The sequence below is a fragment of the Schistocerca americana genome, chromosome 7, assembly GCF_021461395.2.
Source record: "Schistocerca americana isolate TAMUIC-IGC-003095 chromosome 7, iqSchAmer2.1, whole genome shotgun sequence".
Taxonomy (NCBI): domain Eukaryota; kingdom Metazoa; phylum Arthropoda; class Insecta; order Orthoptera; family Acrididae; genus Schistocerca; species Schistocerca americana.
In genome coordinates, this window is record NC_060125.1 from 292,010,159 (window position 1) to 292,034,432 (window position 24,274).

A 24,274-nucleotide genomic window follows, 5' to 3' on the forward strand; every position below is an offset into this window, starting at 1 on the left:
TTATGCCTTATGATTGTTTGTCACTAGGAAAAGACTTCAGGGCCAGCCGTATTTTCCAGCGACATTGGCTTCAAAACAATTTCTTTTTCATCAGTTCAACACATCGCTCCCTGCACGTAACACGTGTAACCTACACATTTCGTGTGGACACGCCATATCTACCTCCATCCTTTTATTGTCTTGCAGTCATCAGCCTTGCGACTGGTTTGATGCGGACCACTGCAAATCTAGCACTAACATCCAACGTCCTCAATTATTTATCAGATATATTCGAGTATTTGTCTTTCCCTGTAGCTTTTACCCTCTACAGCAGGTATTGGCAATCTTTGGTAACCTGTGAGCGAGATTCACATGCTCAAGCTTGTGGACCGCCACGTCATGTGACGCAACAGCAACGCTCCTAGCGCAAAAAGCGGGAACTACAGTCCCCGTGACGACGTTAACGTTTGTGGGGTAACGCAGCCATATGAATGGTGCCTCTTTCCCGAAATGCCACGGCAACAGGTTATGCCTCAAAAGACACTTTCATTTTATGTTCACCCTGTCGTTAGATGTTTATACTTGTGTACGCGTCGTGAAATTGTTTATTTATTTAATATGTATTACAATAACTGCTTTAAACAGTGCAACGCTGCAAATAAACAACAGTCTAATGGCGGCACTGACTTTAAAGAAATATATTATGACTGTGGCACATCATTATGAAGAAAAGAAAAAATATTTAATGGGGCTGTTTCAGGCAAAATCGGCATCACGCTGAACATTGATTGGTCGGAGCCCGCCACGGATTCTGCTGACGACGCAGAGGCGGCCGAAAGGTCACTACAATTTACGGTAAGCCCCCGTCTGTGGCATCGGAAACCGCTTCTTCTTATTTCTCCTTCATTATTCTTACTTTTGTTTATGCTGAATGTTAATATAGTGTCGGATTCCGTCGAGTTCAGCTACGACGTATCATCGCCTCTCTCAGTACCATATAGCAATAGGGATAGAAATGTTAAGTATAAGGTCTATGTAAAACAGTGTCACTCAACATGAAAAAAGAGGATTGTAATATATGTAAAAGTTGGACAACAAATCGGATATGTAGATACACTTAGGTTTCCTGTACATATCAGAACCTAGAAGCATATGCTTGTGAGTTGTTTCTGCTGACTACTTCTCTTGTGCCTGTAACCGTCCACAGATTCCCTATAGGAAACTTTCACCTACTTATAAGAAAACAAGATGCATAATTGGGCTACCTGTTGAACAAGTACAAAAATTAATAGTTTGTGAAGATTACAATGATTTTTTTTGAAAGATACAGACAGGAAAATTAACTGAAATCATTATTTTTGTGGTTCACTCCAATTTATGTAGTTAATATTCCAAACTGTACGCAGCAAGATAGCTGGACCCTGACTGAAACATATTTTTATATGTAGCACCCTGGTGACACAGTTAATGTCTATCCAGAAGTTAACAGACTATCTGATAATGACATACAAGTAATGGAAATTAATGATACAGGTTACACCCATGACAACAGGCTACAAATTTTGAAGAGATATTTAAAAGAGGTGGTATGGAAAGAGCTACAGGTATAAATAGATATTAAGGTCAAATTCAATCCATTGTAAATTTTTGCCAAAATTTGAAAGCAGCTTTGCTAGACAGTTAACCAGAAAAACAAATAAGCTGTGGGTAACTAAGGGAATTAAAATGTCATGTAAGAGGAAGAGGGAAATTTACATGAAGGCTAGAATAAGGCAAGATCTGACATTACTGGCATGTTACAAAAAATTCTGTTAGATAATTGGGAAAGCCTTAAAATGTGCAGAAGTTTGCACATCCTACCAGAGATTAATACTGCAGGTAACAAGATTAGAACTGTGTGGGATATTGTCAAGTGGGAGACAGTCAATCGATGAAAAATGTACCACATCAATTTAATTAAATGACAATCTTGTGACTGACATTTCACGTGTTGCAAGTACTTTTAACAGCCGTTTTAGAAATGAGCAGGTTAAAAGTTTCACTTCAAATTGCAAGAAAATATACTACAGATGTCAATCCAAAAAACGTAAAGTAACTACAAGAAGCACCACCATCCTTCACTGAAACCAATAGTATTATAAAATTTCTATAGAAATAGAGGCTCATATGGTGTTGATGGAATTTCAAGCAAAATTCTGAAAAGTTCTCCTGACTTAACAAGTAATGTCCTCAGTAAAATAAGTAAGATATCACATGGGTAGGGAATTTCACCCTCCAAATATTAAAAGCCTTAAATAATAAAATATCACCGGTTGGTATTTTTTAGTATCTTTCCAAAGCATTTGGTAGTGTAGACCATGCCCCACTCATAGAAAACTTAACATTTTGAGTCTTTGCACTCAACTGGTTTGAATCACACTTAACAAACCGAATGCAAAAATTGTGCTATGTAATTCAGAGAATGCTCGAGAAGGACAAGTAACTCGGGAGAAATCACAGAAGGAGTCTCACAGGATTAAATTTTGGGCCCACTCCAGTACCCTATATATGTGAATGACTTTCCCCTTGACGTTCAAGAAACGGAAACGGTACTGTTTGCAGGCAATACTAGTGTGATAATAAACCCCATTAGAGAGGAGGTAACAGAAGAGTTTGTTAACGAGGTGTCACAAAGAATTATTAACAAGTGGTTCTCTGAAAATGGACTACCCCTAAATTTTGAAGAAAGGCGCTATATTCAGATCTGTTCAACAAACAGTATCAAACCAGCAATTGATATAGCACATGAACAGAGTCAGTAAATAGTGTAAAACGCTCCAAATTTTTAGGTGCACATATTGATGTGAACTGTAACTGGAAAAAGCGTATTACCAGGTTACTCACCCAATAAGTTCATCTACTTCTGCTCTTCATAGATTGCTTATCTTGTAAATGAACGAACCAACCTCCTGACGTATTTTCCTTATTTATGATCAATAATATCTTATGGCATAATTGTCTGGGACAACTCATAAATCAGAAAGAAGCTATTGACTGCACCAAAGGAGAAGAAAAAAGTTATGTTTATCTACAGTCGTTATGTAGTATCACTTAAAGGAGTCAGGCTTTTTAACTGCATCGTTACCATACATATATATTCATTAATGCAATTCGTTGAAAATAATCTATCTCAAGACGAGAAGAATAGTGAAAACAATACCTATGACACTAGGCGACAAACGATCTTATTACCGATTGTTAAAGTTGTCAATGGTCCAGAAAAGAGTTCAATATCATGCAAAATTTATTTTGATCGTTTGCCTAATAGCATAAAAAATCTAACAGATAGGAAAGCGAGTTATGATCTAAGCTAAAACCATTTATCATGGACTACTTCTTTTATTCCACGCACGAATATCTATTTAAAAAGTAGTATCCAGAAAAGAACTAATGTATGGGTATGAGTAGGACTAGAAAGTAATGTCTTCATTAATCCTAAAACTAATCATGTACCATGTACATCTGTAATCTATCTTAGTTCATATCATTTCGATAGAGAATCATTCAGATGATCTGTGGGACATCAAACTATATAATAACCTCTCTTTTTTGAGAGATCTTTAGGTACATCATTGAATGCATGCTATGTTTCACATTTCTTCTACACCCACCTGCTGCTCATTTAGAACTGTTCTATCACTAGCAGAGACAGAAATAATAACTATTATTCAATTTTTACCTGTTTTTATCACGATTATCTCTATTAGCCAAATATTATTTTCATTTGTTCGTATGTTTATTTATTTCTGTATATATGCCTGTATGTCTTTGAATATTCTTATAGTATCTTAAAATGAAACAGTATATCAGAACAGGACTATTTTTCTGCGCATCTGACCCCTCTGTCTATCTGTTAAAACTCTTTTGTTCTCAAGAACAGATTGCGGTACCACTGTGAAATTTTTGTCAGATACTAAGGGCCCTTGAAGATGTGGCAGCGTTAAGCTTCTGAATCAATATTATCAAAAGAAATGACTATTTATATTACATATTTTGATACACATTAACTCATCAAAGCCTGTAAGGTACTTCCTGATGACCCTACAGTCATGGAATCGAGTCGTTCGAGCACCAAATACAGGCTCATTATCAGAGATAGCACATAGCGTTAAACCAGGAACCTCAACGCTTCATTGATAGCTGAATATGTGCTAGAGGCACGTCGTGTACTAAGATACTATTCTGTACATTTCAGGGCGGCCTGTTTGCACACCCTATTTTCTCGTCGGAAGGAGACTACCCTTCAGTGGTGCGGCTGCGAGTGGATGCCAACAGCAAGGCCGAGGGCAGAGGGGTGTCCAGGCTGCCTTCCTTCACCACTAGCGAAGTCGAGTACATCAGAGGTGGGCTTACCTGATAACTACTTCATCAACTGTTGCACTCGCTTCCTTAGTAATAAATATTGAACTGATGTAAAAAGCGCAGGGAGACACTTCTACACAAGGAGTCTATACTCCATGGATCTCCTAGAAATCTCAGGCGTATTTTTTCTGTCATTTCGGTAGATATACTTTATTTGATTTATGTAATATGGAGATGGATTTATTCGCTCTGTTTCATAAGACGTTCACTAACAACAGCAAACGTAGATTTGTCTCTCGCAGCAAACAAAAATTTATGTGGGGGTGGTATTTTATATGTCCATTCACTTGAACAATCACGTAGCAGCGTAGTGCTTTATGTGGTTTACTGTATGTGTTCACTGCGACAGCAACGACTGGGAAGCAAGCGTTGCTTCAAAGCGATAAAGAGACCGTATGGCGAATGCCGGCACGCGAGCCAGGGCAGACTGCATTCAGTAACAGTTTATCGACATATTTTGTCTTTAGGATATGCATTTAAGTTTTCATGGTTCTTATTTTCGTTTTCATCAAATATTAACAAGGAAAGTTTCAAAATCCTGTCAGCCATAAACAGTACTGATACTGCCTACAACATATTTCCATAGAGACAACAAGCACTTCTTCGCGGATCTGCCTTCACTTCTGGAAAATCGCTGAAGCAATGTCGACACCACTGTAGAATGTGCGACCACGTAGTGTGTCTTCCGTCATTGGGAACAGCTGGTGGGAGATTTCATTCGAAAAGCTGTGGCGGCGACCTAAAGTGGAGTAGTGGGATGGAAATGACACAGTAAATGACAATGGGATAATGTTAGTGGATATGTGTGAGACATTGTCCTTGAAGATGTTAAATGGTTTCTTTGCCCGCAAGCAGAAGTATCAATAATAGACTATTACTCAATATAAAAATTCCAGAGATGCAGAATGTGGCCCGACCACTTCCTTTTACGTACATCATGGTAGTAACATCCAAGGGCCAAAGTAAATTAAAGAGCGAAATATTCCCACCAGGGCTGTGGACACAATGACATACAACTTAGACAGCTTGAAACAAGAGTCTGTACAATTTATTTACAAATTATGGTTGTCAAAAAACTCAAGCACTTAGAAGAAGGAACGGCGGAGCATAAGTATCAAGGAATTAAAAAATGCATATGTGAAGCGGCATTTAATTTCTGGGGAGGCAAGAAGTAGAAAGAAAGTGGCGACCATAATAGTGGACTCACAGCGTTGAAGCAAACCTAAAAAAGATGTTCTACAACAAATGGTTGAGATCATGGGACAAACACGATAGTTACAATGAACAGAGAAGTAAAAAACGACCTCTGCAAAAGGAAAAATGAAATATGTGAGGGAAAATGGGAAATACGAGGTAGCTGGTCAATGAATGGCGGACGGGACACAAAAGTGTCAACGTGGCGGCAGCATGGAATATGGTTCCAGGGCTAAGGAAAAAAGTGAAACAAAGAATAAAACTGCCGGTTATGTCTGGTAAAGTGGAAGAAGCATTTTATAGGCTTTCTAGCCTAAGAAAGGACGGTGAAGAGGCAGAGAAAATGAGTACGAAAAATGTACAGAAGGCGGCTACACAAATTAAAATTAGGATATCACCATGGCCTCTAAATTTACCAGTAGAATTAGTGAGGAATGCCCCACGTATTCTGTGTGAACATATAAGCAAGATGAATGTATATGGCATAGGGAGGAAATTTAAGCAAGCATATCTAAGCCCCATATATAAACATGAAAGCAAGAAAGCATATTTACTACACTGCGAGATTAAAGTGACACCATTTGCAGTCATATCGGTAAACAACAGTTGTGCACCACATCTTCAAGTCCGAACTACATCACCTCGTCTGGCATCTACTATCTCTCACAACATATCTAAAAATTAACTGTCAAAAAATGTGATAAACCGCACACTGGAGCTCATGATTTCAGTATAGCTTGTCTTTAGCTATACATCATTGAAATGCCTTTAGAATTTTGCCAGCAGAATTCATATCAACTTTACACAACAATAATTGATATAATAGTATCTCTCTACTGACAATATAGTCATTAGACACGTTTAGTTCATCGAATACACAAGCATTAACAGAGGTCAGCATTATGTCTACTGAAATTGGCTATTTGGATTGCATAATGTGGAGATACAGTCAGTCAAAACAAATGCTTCTTATCACACGTCTCGTGCAACGCCCATAGTCAGAAGAAAACACCAGTTGGTTTCCAGTTACAAACAAAATGAGTATTAAACTGAAAATATGTTTCAGATATCTGCACAACGGTGCATAATGAGTGCAGGTGAAGAAACTAAACTTGTGGTATGAACTGTTGTTATTTTACAGGAACATCTGACTTTTTCGGGCTGAATCACTACACAAGCTGGTACGTGGCTGACGGAGTCGAGGGCACAGTTCCCTCCAAGACGTATGACTCAGGAACCATCACCACCCCCATGACAGAGTATCCACTAACGTATTCTGCTTGGCTCAGGGTAAGTAGGTGACACCATAACTCCTGTAGAGATTCGGTTTAAACATGGTCAACATACACTCTCTCATGATATATCTTTCGATTATTTTTATAACTAGGTCGTGTTTTTCCATGTAAAATATAGTTGAAGTACTTAGATAATCGCTTGGGGAAGTATAAATCTGAAACTGTCAGGTCCCCGATATCCCGTTTATATGAGGTGTTTAAAAATGTTTCGCATATTGTCACTAGACGCGGTACTGGTCAAAACTAGAAGATAAGTTCCTATTGAGGTATGGAGCGTTTTATTTGTGATGAGTGTTGTGCAGTATTCAGGGGTGTAGACCGTCTGTTTGCAGTTCATTGGACATATCTCAAAGGTTGTAATTTTCAGGACACTGATGTTGTTGTTGATTGAAGTCACGGCAGTACAACGATTTGCTACATCACTCAGCTGAGATTGTGCTGCCGTGCTCTGCATTAGGAGAACAAGATTAGTGATCCCGTGCAGTGTGAACAAACTGTACTGTTATCATTTCTATTGATACTTTCTATCCCACGAGGGCAATAGCAGACATCGTAATCTGTTATGAGTGATCCTCATTTTCTACGGATCGCGCGACAGTACCTCGTCGTAACGTTACGTGGATGTATCCCCTCCCTGTTCAATGGACCTGAAGTCGTTGAATTTCTTGCTAGGGAGATACTTAAAGATATTGATGTGCTCTCAACCCATAGACGATGTGTAAAAGTTACAAGAGCAAGTGATCAATGCATGTGACGCAATCCGAATGGAACGAGGTGTTTAAGAGTGGGTGATTTACTGCGAAAAATTGCTGAACGATGTGCCAAGATGCAGCACTGCGTATCTAATTCTACGAACAGACAGATGGGAAAGAGAGGACAAATTAGTCCACGCCAGACATCCCACGGGAGGAACTTGTCCTCTAGTTTTGGACAACATACTACCTTGTTTAGGAATATGGGACACTTTTTAAAATTACCTTACATGTAACATGAGCAGTTCTGATGTTATCACAGTTACCTGATACACCCCCAAAGCGAAAGTTTGTCTGCGGATGCTTCTCCGTCCAGTATAGCTTGTTGTGGTTTGCGAGTCAAGACTTGTTTACCTGACTTAATATACTTTTCGTTCACAAATAATCGAATGTCTTCCTACGGAGAGTTTCTGAAGCATCTTCTGAACATCTTCCGAACTAAATATGCATAATGCTTACTTTTTACGTTATGCGCCCAATTTATCACCAGTAGATCATTTAGCATCTCCATTTCATAACAAATTAGTGTATTTGTGCTATTAACTTCGAGCTTTCCCTCCAAGTAGCAAAATGAAATGTCTTTTTACCAGTTAGCATACAAAACGAAAACCCTGGACGTATTTTAAATTAAACAAACGTTACTAACGTTCTAGATCTTTATTCTTTATATTTACATATCTTAATACAGTCCCAGCTTGGCCCCAACCGATTTCCATCTGTTTCCTAAACTTAAAGAACCTTCGCGTACTTCACTTTAATAGTGACCAAGAGCTACAAGAAGAGGTAAGATTGTGGTTCTGTCAAAAAAGTCAAACATTCTACAATGACGGTATCAATAATCTGATCTGTCTTTGGGAAAAATGTTGTCGTTGTGATGGTGACTATGTTGAGAAATAAATATGTAGCCGTGAAGAATAAAGATGTAGAATGTTAATAATGTTTGTTTTATTTTAAAAGCTCTTGATGTGTAACTAGCTACTATGTGTTCAGTATCTCCTTACAAAATTCGTTTAACTCATGAGATATACAAACTGTGTGCCATGGTGATATGTCATACATGGCTTGTACATCAAATGGCAGTCATAAAACAAAAATCTAACTAATCTCAATTTTTGCAGGTGATTCCGTCTGGTATCCGTAAGATAGTCAACTGGGTGTCGAAGACATACCCGGGTCACCCAATCCTCATCACAGAGAACGGCTGCAGTGACGATGGATCTACTCTAGATGACCAGCAGCGCATCGAATACTACACGGTAGGTTCTAGCCAGCGCCATCTTATTGTTTGTCGCCAATTCTAAAGGATGAACCCGTACTCAGTCGGCTAGTTTCGAAGCTTGATAGAGGCGTGTATGTGAGAAGAGGGTACGATGTTACACGAACATAGCCGCGACCTTTTTTACTGCGTGCTCTTCACTGCACCAACTGTTCGGTGATAAAGTGATTTCGAGAAGAAAGAAAGCAGATACTACCAACTTGATGCACAGGAGACGTGAATGTATGAACGGAATCAACCTCTTTTTGACATCATAAGTATCGATTATCACAACAGGAGGAAATTTATTTCAGCATGAAACAAAATCTGCTGTACTTTAAAACAGTCGAATTTGCAACAGTAGTGGAGCAATTTAGGGAAAACTATGTGCGCATATTTCAAGTCAGCGCCTTATTTTTCATGAAAACGTCCGGAGAAAATCGCAACACTTCTTTCCTATTAACATGTATTTTAATTACCAGTTTCATTAACACGACTGTTGCACAGAATACTACAATGGTTGCAAAATAGACAAATCACAAGTTTGGACTGACGCTGGGCGGGACGCTGTATGCTTCTATGGCTCAGAAATAAAATCACTTGCGCTTTATTTTTTCTTTCTCTTTATTTTCCAATGCTGCCTAGCTCTCGAATTCACTCGGCACTGTAATTTTTTGTATTCATTTCGACGCGAGCTTTCCTATGACTTGCGTTTTCTGTAATTCTGAGACGACATCATTACTTTGTAATTTTCAATTTAATACCGATTTTCTCTTACATACTGAAAAAAAAAGAAACGTTACATTAATTGTATGCCGAGAAGGGCATGACTTTGAGACCTCAGAGAGATGTGGTGCTGTTAGTGAGGATGTTTACGTACTTAAAGTGAGGTTTTTTGTGATACTTCATTTTCTGATTATTTACTGCACCAGCTTAATTCACGTACCACTAAAACGATGTGTGCAATAAGTGTTAGTGTCTGTGGTGTTGAGAATAAACTGAAATTATAGAAAGTGAACTAAGCTCCAGGACCCTATGGCTTCCTTGTCAGATTCTGTACTAAACTTGCGGCTGAGTCAGCCTCTCTTCTAACTACAATACGTCGTAGATTCCTAAAAGAAAAAACCGTGCCCAGTTCTCGGGAAGAAACACAGATCATAGTCATATACAAGAAAGGTATGGTCTGCAGCTCGTGGTCTAGTGGCTAGCGCTGCTGCCTCTGGATCACGAGGTCCCGAACTTGATTCCCGGCCGGGTTGGGGATTTTCTCTGCCCGGGGACTGGGTGTTTATGTTGCCGTCATCATTTCATCATCATCATTCGTGACTGTGGCTAGACTGGATCGTGTAAAAACTGGACTGAGAAAAATTGGGACTTTGTACGGGCGCTGATGGCTGCGCAGTTGAGCGCCCCACAAATCAGTCATCATCAAGAAGGGTAGTAACAGTGATCCACCAAACTACTGTGCAATATTCTTGGTATCGCTTTGTTGTAGAATCTTAGAACGTATTCTGAGCTCGAATATAATGAAGTATCTTGAACAGAATGATGTCCTCACTATCAATCAGCATCGATCATGTGAAACCTAACTCGCAGTTTTCTCACATAACATACTGATAGCTTTGGATCAAGGCAACCACGTAGATGCAGTGTTTCTTGATTTTCGAAAAGACTTTGATTCAAGCTTATTGTCAAAAGCACGATCATGTGGGGTATCAAGTGAAATTTGCGACTAGATTGAGAACTTTTTGATAGGGAGGACACATGGATCGAGTGTATTGTATTGTGTTAAACCGGGGACCTAGAAACGACGGAGAGACTTCGTCCCGCAGTAGCCCTCAGTGGTTCAGAACACCACCACACGTCACAGCAGACCACACACCCCACCGCCACCCCACACCGAACCCAGGATTATTGTTCGGATCGGCCCCCAGTGGACCCCCTCGGGAATGTATCCGTATCACACAAGTGTAACTCCAAATGTTGGCGTGGTAGGGTAATGGCGGTCTGTGTACGTGGGTGCCTGAGCAGCGATCGCCGACGCAGTGTAATTGAGGCGGAATAAGGGGAACCAGCCCGCATTCGCCGAGGCAAATGGAAAACTGCCTTAAAAGCCATCCACAGGCCGGCCGACACACCGGACCTCGACACTAATCCGTCGGGCGGATTCGTGCCGGGCACCGGTACGCCTTCCCACCCGGAAAGCAGCACAATAGACCGTGCGGCTAGCTGGGCGCGTGAAGATCGAGAGTCATTATCAGATGCAGAAATGACTTCAGGTGTGCCCCAGTTAGTGTGTTGGAACCCTTGCCGTTCATGCTGCATATTAATGACATTGCAGACATATTGATGGTAGCCTCAGGCTTCTTGCAGATGATGCAGTTACCTGTATGAGGTACAGTCTGAAAGACACTGCGCGAGTATTCGGTCAGATCTCGATAAAATTTAAAAGTTGTGCAAAGATTGGCAACTTGCCTTAAACGTTCAGAAATGTAAAGTTGTGCACTCCACAAAACGAAACAACTTAGTATCCCATGATAATAATATCAATGAGTCACTGCTGGAATCGGCCAACTCATACAATTATCTGTATGTAACACTTCGTAGGGATATGGTATGGAATGATCACATACGCTCATTTGTGGGTAAAGCAAGTGGTAGACTTAGGTTTATTGGTAGTATACTGGGAAGTGCAATCAGTGCATAAAGGAGATTGCTTACAAGTCAGTCGTGCTGCCGGTCCTATAACATTGGTCAAGTTTTGGGACCCACACCAGATAGAAGTAATAGGGGATATTGAACGTATACAGAGAAGGCCAGCACGAATGGTCACAGGTATTTTTCATACGTGGGAGAGTGTCACAGAGATAACGAAGAAACTGAACTGGAAGACTCTTCAAGATAAACCTATCACGAGGAAGTATACTAACGAAGTTTCTAAAATCGCTTTTGAATGATGAATCTAGGAATATACTACAATCCCATACGTATGACTCACATAGGAATCATGAGACAAGATCCGAATAATTACTGCACTCACAGAGGTATTCTTGCAATCATTCTTCAGGGGCGTCATGCGTGAATAGGACGGGAAGAAACCCTAATAACTGGTAATAACTGGTACAGTGGGACGTGCACTCTGACATGCTCGTCACGGTAGTTTGCAGAGAACAGATCTAGATGTAGATGTAGACTTGCTTGACAAGTAGGGGCAATGTGTCTGCTGTACAGCGAAGATGACATTTTCGAAGAAACACAACCAATTTTGTGTAGGGTCAAATATCTATTTATTTATGTCTAATGAAATCTGATGTCCTTATTACGTTCAGTGATACGGCCTCCAAGAGCAATACTTTCTGAAGCAATGTCACTACTTTTCCCACCTACGTACTCATTAAAAAAATTTTAAAATAACTGTTTTCCTTTTGTATCAGTCATTGTCTTGGCGTAACATGCAGCTGCCGTGGAGAAGCCAATTGGTGCTGTCTTTCCTTCATCACTCTTTGAGCGCAAAACTGATGTACGTTTTGTGGCGCGTCTAACCACCTTAAAATTTTCCTGTAGGTTTTAGCGCGCGCTTTGTTGCGCTATTCAAAGAACTTGTAAACGGGCATTTCAAATTCACATTTGCTGCAGAAAGTATGGCCTAGCGACAGATCTTTTTCCCCAAAACTGTAACGTAGTTGGGTGACTTTTCCAAATATGAATTTAGATCACCGGTTTATTCGTCGAGATAGCCTCTACATTCCCTCGACGTTTGTTAGTGGAGTTTGGGTTCACACTTTATACAGACGCTCGTCATATTCCTTTTACAATATTCTCAGTCACGTTAACAGCTATCCAGTATCCATGAATCAGTGGCTATGTTACTGGTAACGAACGTAATCTGAGAAATAGAGACCTTTGATGTATATATGTATGTCTAATGAAATTATTATCTAGCTGAATTAAATTCATTGAAATGAAATCAGTGGAATCGATGGCGGTGAATTCAACAAAATGCGTTGACACAAAGCACCATTAGTTAAATATATCCTGAAATGCTGATTCTGTAATTGAATGAAAACGCGGTTAGAAACAAAAAGACACGTCAAACTGGGATTCGAACGTTTATCTCGTGCTTGCTGCTAACACTCGTCTTAACCACCAGGTCTTCAAATTATCAGTGTCTCTGCTATTTCCTCCAAATAATTTCTAATTTTAAGACACATTGGGTGTGTGGCAATAATCTGTCTGGGGTCTAAACATGGTGAACGCCTGCAGCTTATCCCATCAGATCGATATACATACCAGCTGGATTACATTTTATGAGATGATATGAACGGAATCAGTGAGATCCAAACCAATGAAATGTTATGACTTGAAATCGTATCAGCGCTGTGGGCAGTCGCGTTATCGTTTAGGAGATTAACAGTAGATCAGTGTTCGATTCGCAGTCTGTGATATACTGCGACTTTTCTTTCATGATGAAATATTCTTTACATTGGAAGTTCAGCATTCCCCAACATTTTTTATGGTGAGAATTGGCAGCAGATTCTACCAGGTAAACTACGCAAAACACAGCAAAGGAAAGCCATCGTTGCATAATATTTGTATAACGAATAGGTGATTAGGTGATAAAAAAATTGTAATCGTGACTGGAAATCAAAATTGTTCCCGCAGGGCGTTGTTTAGTTCTGCTCGAAATTGAATTGTATTAAATTTGCTATCACACGATTTATTGCTGTCCGGGAAAATAGTAGCGTTATTTCTGCGCCACTAGGTGTTCCAACTTGCATATTAAAATTTAATCATACTCCGTACTTTGATCTCCTGTTACCCTCACGAAATTAATTCAGGTTTCATTTTGTTTTATACTGTCAACTACATTACAATAAACGTGGTAATATGTCATAACAGCAGCTTATTCACATATACGTGTTCTACTTCAAGAATTAAGAGTAATGAAAATGACATACAGTGAGCATATTTCATAACATATTGAATAAAAACCGTAACTGAAAGTTATTTTACATCAGATAATTTCATAACGTAATGCACAATCTGTAATCCCTACAAATGAAAAACTGTGCTGAACTTCCATAAAAAATTAGACGTTTTGTACTACGCCCCACGTTTTCTTCTTTTTGACACATTTTTTGACTGTAAATTTCTCTGTGATCGCATTCAACGTGAAACGTGATAGTTGCACGGTAACAACATCTCTGACGAACAGCGCCGTTTCACTGTCTTTGTCCCGTAGCTTGGAAAGCTCCGCGGTACGTAATGAGAAATGACATAGCTTTCCAATAAAATTCAACTGACTGACAATATTGAATGCGTTCGTCCCTTATCCGCAAATGATATTTGACGAAAAAAAAAAGACACATAGAGAGAAAGTCCATCCTGTGTACATATCTAGCTGTAAACACAACAAGCAGCTTTCTAAATCTACGTTATGAAAGCGTAATATGCACAGCTACTTGAACATGGATTTTACACGATGTATTAAACATTAAAGGATAGAGAGTAATTTGCGATCATCATAGATCCATGTAGCTGTCCCCGTTTCAATTTGTAATTTCAGTAATAGAGTTCATTTTAGCACGCATATGCTGCATAACGAATGTTTCATCCCCGAACAGAAAATCTTAAACAGAAGCAAAGTTTTCTCGATGTCATAAAAGAAAACACCATGGGGTACTAGAGAACATTAGCAGAATTCTGGAAGAAGATGAAATTTCTGGCCACAGATGGGCTAATAGGCCCCAACCGACCGCTGTGTCAGACTCAGCCAATGGCTTCATCGAGATGCGGTATGAAGGCCCACCCTTTATGCCGTTCTCCGGATTGCAGACCTAGTGACGCAACTTTTCATGCAAGTAGCTGATCGGTTGGTGACACAATGCACGTTATCTCATTCCTACCACCAAGAAAAGGATCTGGGCTAGTAGCGGGCAACGAACTTGGGCCCCCCAAACGAAAGTCAGCCACTCGGGTCACTCAGCGACGCCGGCTGACATTCAGGGTAAAGGGAGAGACACTCTGGCCGAGATAACTATTTTTCTTGAAGTATAATACCATGCCGCCGAATTTTAACACGGAAACCAACACTTTTCGGTACCATTTTTGACATTCTTCAGTTTACACTTTCGTCGGGCCGAGAACAGTCTGTTATGTTGCTTGAAATAGAGACCCAGTCACTTACGACGGTTGGTAAGAAACGCTGTTCGCAAACGCAACTTTGTAAATAGTTTTGTATTGTCAACTATAAACTGTTGACGATGATTAAAAATGTATGGTATTTTCGAGCTGATGAGCGGCTAACCATGAACATGGAAAGTCTGCTTTGCAAGATTGGTTGATAATGTTCCCATAACAAGACCAACCAAAAAACTAAGTTTCACCGACAATATCAGCAAATTACTTGCTACCTACGTTACCTTCAACGCTCAGAACAACATGCTGCAAAATATAGGCCTACGAAACTCGCTTATTTTGGGAATTGTTACCCAGTCAGACTTTACTATTTAAGGGAAAATATTATTCAGGTATGAAATTAGGAAAGAATTGGTGGGATCTGTAGGATGCAATTCAGATAGATCTAAAAAAGTACACTTATTCGCAATCGGAAAAACTTTAACAGTAAGGTGTTTAAAATACATAAGAAGTTTACCAGCCGAATACAAGATCAACAAAGAAGCATGAATGGTGGCCGCTATTTTCATCGACAGGATTATCAGTTTGTGTACGCAAGAAAACATCTGCCCCCCCAAACTGATCTAGAGGTAGCGTATTGACTACTAATCAAAGAGACCACTGTCTTTGATTCCGATTCGGCAACTGCTTAAATTTTGAGTAAGAATCATCAGTAATGATGGCCGAAGATTCGCTGCATAAGCAGTCACTCTCTTTCTGCCAACAGCCTTGACAAAGAGGGTGGAGGAACGGAGTGGGTCAGGGTACTCTACTCTCCTACATTTGGGAGACTGTCCCTGAAAGGCCGAAGAATCAGCAGTTATCAACGGCATGAGGATGCAGAAGGCAATGGAAACCACTACATAAAAGACACAGGAGAATGGACCTGTAACTGAAACAGTGTGATGATGATCTCTCCATTGGAAATAGATTCCGGATTAGTCCCCCCATACGGATCTCAGAGAGGGGTCTGTCAAGGGGTAGGTGACCATGAGAAAAAGATGAAATGTTAGAAGTTTGAACGTGATAGAAAAGCTGTAAAATTTGAAAAGGCAAATACAAAGGCTCGATCTTGATATAATGGGGATCAATGAAGTTAAATGGAACAAAAGATAATGCCCCCTGGTCACATGAATGTAGGATAACAGCAACAGTAACGGACAATGGTATAGAGGGAGTGTGACTGGTTATGAAGAGGAAATTAGGGCAGAGAGTGAGCTGCTGTTAACAGTCCAGTGATAGGGTTTTCCTCGTCAAATATGACAGCAAATTAACTCCACCAACGGTAGCTGAGGTATACTCGTGTATCCCGATATCAGAAGCAGAAGATGGAGAGATAGAGAAAGTATATGAGGGTACTGAAGGGGTAATTCAGAGCATAAAAGGATATGAAAATCTAATAGTCGTCGGAGACTGTAACCAGGTGTAGGGGAAGGAGTAGAATAAAATTAGGGGAAAAATGTGGGAACTGTGGTAAAGAATACCAGAGTAGGCAATTCAGTTGAAGAGGAGTCAGCACCCATAAAAAGGGCAATCATAAATGTGGGAGAGATAAACATAGGTAATAGGGAAGTAACTGCGAAGAATCCTTTGGTAAGGAAAGAAATATTTCATTTGACGTACTGGAGAAGGAAGCATAAAAACGCTCAGGAAAAGACAGCAATACAGCAATAGAAATCCCTTATAAACAAAATTGTATGGTAATGAATCATGGTCAATGGGAAAACCGCAGCAGAGGAGGAACGAAGCATCTGAAATGTGGTGCTTCAGATGAAGTTGAAAATTTCGTGAACTGATAAGGAATGAGGAGCCCCAACCGCAGAGTCGGCGAGGGAATATGGATAATACGGAGAAGGAGGAGGGTCAGGATTATGGGACATGTATTAAGGCATCAGGGAATAAGTCATCGTACTTAAGGAAATGTAGAGGGAAAAATTTTATAGGAAGATAGAGATTTGAATAACTAACGACGTAGGTTGTAAGTGCCTACTCCCGGAGGAAGATGGTTGCGCAGGAGACTGACGACAAAATCCTTTACAGGTACACTGCTCTTTACTAGAACGGTTCCAACAAATCTTATATTCACTTCCCATAATATACTAGGGAACGGGTGTAATGATGTCGGGTTTGGGAATAAAAGACAGTGCAGATTGATCAGAGGCATTCCCGTGTTTCTAAAGGTCTCGTCGATTCTAATGGAAGCCACTATATGTGTCGCCTAACAGCTCAAACAACTGACCCATTGCGTACCCCAAGTACAACGATTTCGTATTTCTACCACATGTACACGTACTGAGCCACCACATAGTGTCCAGTTTACATCATCACAGGACTAATGCAACCAGTGTTCTTGTTATCCGTAAAAAAAGCTCTAAAATACTTTTAAATCGATTTAACAAGTGGCAACGTATCTGCTGGAAAAACACTGTGGTGATAGTTGTGAGGAAAGAGTAAATCTATGAATGATACATGAGGTTCACTCACGTGTTTCTCATTAAACTGTTGTGTTCTACAGGGCTACCTCAGCGAAGTGGTAAAGGCCATTAACGTGGACGGAGTGGACGTGATCGGCTACAGCGCTTGGTCCATCATCGATAACCTCGAGTGGATGGCCGGATACACGTAAGTATACGTCGTTGTTCGGGCAAGGGCGGCTGAGCTCACGTTGTATTAGCGCACGCTTGAGTCTGCGCAGCTAAGTGGCGAGGGACGCTCTGCGGAAGCACTCATAGGCCGCACTTTGTCTAATGGACATCATAAATACGTACGTTTTAAATAAGTGAAATGGCCTCACCGCCACTGCCGTCAATTGCTTGAGAGGCACGGTGCAGACTGGCCTCTCAACACAAGGTCACATCAGCGGACTTCAGTGGTTGGTGCTTGGTTGCCCTGCTAAAAGTTCATTTTTTAATACGGTTGCATCTCTAAACCAGCGCAGTACTTACAACAATAAACCTGTACGTACATTGTCCTTAAGAGGAAACAGAGTGCCCTATATCGGCTACATTAAATTTTGTTGCTTGGCTCCCCTGTACTTCAGAAATCGGTGTAGTAATGCCATGAAACGTTTATAGGACATTACACATTATGTTGTTAGTCTACTGAACAAAACTCACTGTATATAAGCCTCTGGTTTGGGAAATACTATTTTCAAGTACACGATTAAAATTATGTATCATTTTCCGTCCTTTCTTCAAAATAATTGTAGTTATACTTAACATTTTTTTTTCAGCAGACTCATATGCATAAACACTGTTCTTCTTATTACAGCAATTTATTCGCCCAGATCGCACAAAGATACACGATGATTACTAGTTTCAAGTAAATTAAATCGGCATCACTAGATCATTTGTATACAAAATATTTTTACAGGATCAATCAGTTTCGTCGGCTGTTTACATTAAATTGATACAACTAACAAGAGGACATTCCACGGTAACGTCGCTCGTGTACTGTCAGAGAATAGCTGTGGTGACATGTGCACAGTCATTACAAAAAAGATGCATGAGACGTGTATTGATTGATTTCATGTTGTGTCCTTGTTGACATGCGATACGAAAGAAGGTAGCAACATGAAAACACTTTACACACGTCTCATGTTTCTTATTTCTAATGACTGTGCACATGACAGCACAGCGATTCTCTTATTGTATGACGAGAGACGGTACTATGGAATGTGGTCTCTATAACTTGTGTCTAGTTAATGTGAACAATCGAAAAATGGATTGGCCCTGTAATTATTTTTTCTGTCTGAAGATGGCCATTTAATTTCGCTGAAACCAATAATCACTGTTTGTATTATGCAATCTGGGAGAATAAACTCTATAGTAAGGAAAACAACCATTTTTAGATTCTGAGACAGCCTCCGAAAGAGCTGATGATGTCAGTTACTCATCATTATACGTATTTTTAAGTTCCTGAAATACTCTGCTCCAACTGGTTTCTAAGATGTAGGGAACAATACCACTGAAAAAGTAAATTTTCAGAAACAGCTTTTAATGTCTGAAGTGCCTAAAACTTACTTAATATGTATTTTATTTTCTAATTTTTGCTGACACAGGAGTACCCGCAACCACATTGTGTCCAATCCTTTTCACCATTTTCCACCGTTGTCATTATTTTCCCTGTTGTGGCCTCCTTAATAGCCATTGTGTTGCTTACTGTCCTTTATCGATGTGAACATTGCCCATATCTTTATTTCCTCTGATGCATTTTACTCCAGGATTAATTACCATATGATGTTGTCAGCTGATCCTGTCAATGCTGCCATAATTAAAAGCAACTGCAGCATCATAGATCCGCCCCCCCCCCCCCCAAACCATTTGGGTGTCTTCCTTCCAACAAAAATATTATTTGGTTTGCCGGTCAGTATATGAGATTCTTGGAAGATTCATTTGGATTCTGGGGCTTTATGGCTTCCAAGTTCGTGGAGGAAGGTAGTCCATAGTGCCTGCTTCGTTTTGAAGAAATTATCTGTGCTATTTCTACGGAGTATTCCTTAGTATTTTTGTAGTTCATCAATAATTCTGTCTGTCAGCCTACGCCTTAAGGTTTCAGCATCAGACAGTTTCTTATTTCTAAAACTTATACTACGAAAAGCTATGGTACTACTACCAACAGGAAGAACGTACTTTTGTCTTTGTAATATTGCAATCCACAGCTTCCTACAAAAAATAAAAAATAAAAAAATGATCCACTATATTAGATTTCTAAGAAAAATACGTAAAATTTATTAACATATTAAATAGATGAAGACTATGTTCTAAAGGACAAATAAATACTTCCATTGGAAGTTAATAATTGATTTATATATCATTTGGATAAGAAAATTGACAATTTTTTTCGGGATTAAAATCAAAAAATGTAAAAATACGTTTCCGTTCTAACTTCTCTTTAACAAATGTCTGCAATTAGCCAGAGTCATACGGTAGAGATCGCTCACTTTTCGTAAACTGTTTAAAAAGGAAACTACACTTCTCACGACTCTAACAGTTTGTGTTACCTTTATCGGAAACTTCTTCATCAAAATTCTTTTGACCACAGGAAATCACTATGTACGGCGTATGTGTAATGGAAATAAAACAAAACCTGCACTTTTACTGCAGTTCAAAAGCGCGCACTGTCTCTCCTATTGCCAATGAGACAATACAGCTTATTACACAGTCTGTCTAGATGACTCGATGGGTTATTTCAAGCTTAGACTGTGCACGTATTGTCACTGTAGAACAAAAAGCGTTGTCAGCAGACCGACGTCATTCGAACATTCGATGGCTATCGGTAAAACGTACTTCCATAAAATTTCCTCTTCACCCTTATCAGTGTGCTATTGTTCTTCGGGTGCAGTCCGTACCAGCGCTCGGTTCAAAATCTGTCATTTAGTATGCAAACAGATCCACAAGTAATGATAAACATGGCAGACATAATTACCTAAAAATCGTGTAATATGTTGCTTCATTTATAGTAAGAACAACTTACATACGGTCCACTGCGTAGTTCAATCCGTGTTCGCTGCTTGTCAATAAATCGTTTTTTTCGAGGTCATTCATAATGTTCGAACACAGCAAATGTTGGCCCTATCTCCCTCTTCTGACATCAGTTAATAATTAAGAAGAGGAAAATAAAATGTTCATTCGAGTGAGCTGTGACTGAATGCAGCTTTCTGTGATGATTATTCTCCCAATGAGTTGCAGAATATTTCATCCGCCACGATTATTTGTAATGACTGGCAATATTTTGTGTTGTTCCATATATCTAGGTAGCTCTCGTAACACAAGACACAAGTGTTTCAATCTTCCCTAACTGATGACTTAGCCTTACGGACTTTTTCCGTGCTGGATTTTATGTTATCTTCTTACAGAAGGTACCGAACATGAATTTCTGAACAACCGCGATAGAGGCTTACTGTACTGTTACTAGCGTTGCTCACAAAGATGTGGATTACACCGTGTGAAAAGGCAACAGATCGTATAAATCCCGTATCAGAATATGATGGCGATGTCCATAGTGACTTTTACATTATGTTTCCAGTTTGTAAAATACCATATCTATTTTTCAGGAATCACTTTGGTGTCTTCCGCGTGGATTATGACGACCCAGACCGTCCCAGGACCGCTAAAGCATCAGCAAGTGTCCTGAAGAAGATCTACGAATCTAACTCGGTGCCGCTGGAATATTTCACCCCTGATTCCTCTAGCACTTAACTTCCTCGTTCCATATATTGTACATAGATAAATAAATTCCGATGCAGCAGTAAAATGTGTATAACTTATGTCGAAAGTAACCACACACCAGTCCTAAAAGTGTGATTCCTACAACATATCCTTCTTCTGAAACGAAAAGATTCTGTTATGTATCTCTCTCGGCACTGCCTATCCCATTACGCATGCAGAAACACCCTTGTGTGTGTGGGCGTGTGTATGTGTGTGTGTGTGTGTGTGTGTGTGTGTGTGTGTGTGTGTGTGTGCGTGTGTGTGTACACGTGTCTGTTTATCAGTCAAGCGCTATACCCTGTGACCGGTTCCGAGATTAGTTTACATACTCGTATTTGTTTCCATGGTTGAACACTTTCACTTGAAAAAATACATTCCCCTGACCAGTGAATGAATGAAGTAATGACAACCCACATGGAAAGATATGGATAAGAACAAGAACATTAAAAGGACCAATTACTATGCCCGTCTGCATTGAAAGTGTAAAAAAAATGAAAATATGTTTGACGAAAAAAAACAAGTGGCAAATTCAATCTTTCTGTGAGCTATGCGTCTTTCAAAGATGGAATTCAAGGCTCCACCTTGTTTGTTCACATCTTCTGTAACATATAAATTCCAATCAAAATTGAGAACGTTTTTGAAACTCTCTTGAACAAGTTGTGAGGTGTAGGTTGACCTGTTTAGCATAGCCCTAAGACACTACAGATCAATGATTCCCAGCTTGGGGGTAATTACCTCCTGAGGGGCAAAATGAAATTTTCAGAGGGGTAAACACTAAACAGTTCGATTCTGTTTCAGTCACAAAACTAAACTGCTTTCAAAAGATCGTTACCATTATCACAATTTTGTAAAATTCTAATACTAACTACATAAGGTATCAATAATTACTTTTTCTCAGTTAGTAGCATTAATGCGGTGGAAGTTACAGGTTCCTGACATAGCCTACCCACGACACACGTGTTGTACTTGGCCCCGTGCATCGCTCATGGTAAAATGAGACATATACGTAACGAATGCTAAATATCTCAAGAAAATGTCTTCTCCAAGTTGTAGATAGTACCTGCAGTAGTCCAGAAAATTGCTTCACTACTCGTTTCAAAACAGATAAGTGAAATAATTGACAGGGCGACACAACAGTAATTACGTAGGACTATTATAATGCAGTACACAGTTTTAGTATTACCATTATCATTATACACTCCTGGAAATGGAAAAAAGAACACATTGACACCGGTGTGTCAGAGCCACCATACTTGCTCCGGACACTGCGAGAGGGCTGTACAAGCAATGATCACACGCACGGCACAGCGGACACACCAGGAACCGCGGTGTTGGCCGTCGAATGGCGCTAGCTGCGCAGCATTTGTGCACCGCCGCCGTCAGTGTCAGCCAGTTTGCCGTGGCATACGGAGCTCCATCGCAGTCTTTAACACTGGTAGCATGCCGCGACAGCGTGGACGTGAACCGTATGTGCAGTTGACGGACTTTGAGCGAGGGCGTATAGTGGGCATGCGGGAGGCCGGGTGGACGTACCGCCGAATTGCTCAACACGTGGGGCGTGAGGTCTCCACAGTACATCGATGTTGTCGCCAGTGGTCGGCGGAAGGTGCACGTGCCCGTCGACCTGGGACCGGACCGCAGCGACGCACGGATGCACGCCAAGACCGTAGGATCCTACGCAGTGCCGTAGGGGACCGCACCGCCACTTCCCAGCAAATTAGGGACACTGTTGCTCCTGGGGTATCGGCGAGGACCATTCGCAACCGTCTCCATGAAGCTGGGCTACGGTCCCGCACACCGTTAGGCCGTCTTTCGCTCACGCCCCAACATCGTGCAGCCCGCCTCCAGTGGTGTCGCGACAGGCGTGAATGGAGGGACGAATGGAGACGTGTCGTCTTCAGCGATGAGAGTCGCTTCTGCCTTGGTGCCAGTGATGGTCGTATGCGTGTTTGGCGCCGTGCAGGTGAGCGCGACAATCAGGACTGCATACGACCGAGGCACACAGGGCCAACACCCGGCATCATGGTGTGGGGAGCGATCTCCTACACTGGCCGTACACCACTGGTGATCGTCGAGGGGACACTGAATAGTGCACGGTACATCCAAACCGTCATCGAACCCATCGTTCTACCATTCCTAGACCGGCAAGGGAACTTGCTGTTCCAACAGGACAATGCACGTCCGCATGTATCCCGTGCCACCCAACGTGCTCTAGAAGGTGTAAGTCAACTACCCTGGCCAGCAAGATCTCCGGATCTGTCCCCCATTGAGCATGTTTGGGACTGGATGAAGCGTCGTCTCACGCGTTCTGCACGTCCAGCACGAACGCTGGTCCAACTGAGGCGCCAGGTGGAAATGGCATGGCAAGCCGTTCCACAGGACTACATCCAGCATCTCTACGATCGTCTCCATGGGAGAATAGCAGCCTGCATTGCTGCGAAAGGTGGATATACACTGTACTAGTGCCGACATTGTGCATGCTCTGTTGCCTGTGTCTATGTGCCTGTGGTTCTGTCAGTGTGATCATGTGATGTATCTGACCCCAAGAATGTGTCAGTAAAGTTTCCCCTTCCTGGGACAATGAATTCACGGTGTTCGTATTTCAATTTCCAGGAGTGTAATTATTATTATCAGAGTGTTTAGACACCAAGCATTCACAACCTGAAGTCGTCCAATTTCTACCAGTTGAGATGTAAGGAGTGCAGCAATGAAGTGATTTACAAACAGTAAGCGTAGTGCACACGTCTCAACTTGTTTGGTTTTAAATGGGGTTGCAGTCTGCAGGTCAAGCAGGTGCTGGAGAGGGGTAATGCAGTTGTTTTGTAACAAATGTGTACCGTCACTGTGGGTAGTAAGATTTCTTTTCTGAGAAGGAGTTGTGGATAGCACTTGCAATGCACCACGAATTACTTACACACACACACGCACACAAACTAACTATCTCATTCATCTTTCATCATTTTAAAAATAATGGCGGGGTAGGGAGGGCGGAAGTGGTAGGTAATGTCTGAT

The 24,274-nt window shown here is 40.7% G+C and overlaps 1 protein-coding gene across 1 annotated transcript in view; it reads left to right on the plus strand.

The window, feature by feature from the left end:
- LOC124622884 (myrosinase 1-like) overlaps positions 1–21,277 on the plus strand; it is a 37,903-nt gene extending 16,626 nt beyond the window's left edge. Inside the window, exons 6-11 of the mRNA XM_047148676.1 lie at positions 740–834; positions 4,214–4,361; positions 6,716–6,864; positions 8,740–8,877; positions 17,569–17,675; positions 21,109–21,277. Coding sequence (XP_047004632.1) covers positions 740–834; positions 4,214–4,361; positions 6,716–6,864; positions 8,740–8,877; positions 17,569–17,675; positions 21,109–21,253 — 782 coding nt within the window. The 3' untranslated portion in view covers positions 21,254–21,277. The remainder of the gene's footprint in view (positions 1–739; positions 835–4,213; positions 4,362–6,715; positions 6,865–8,739; positions 8,878–17,568; positions 17,676–21,108) is intronic.
- Positions 21,278–24,274: the final 2,997 nt, after the last annotated feature.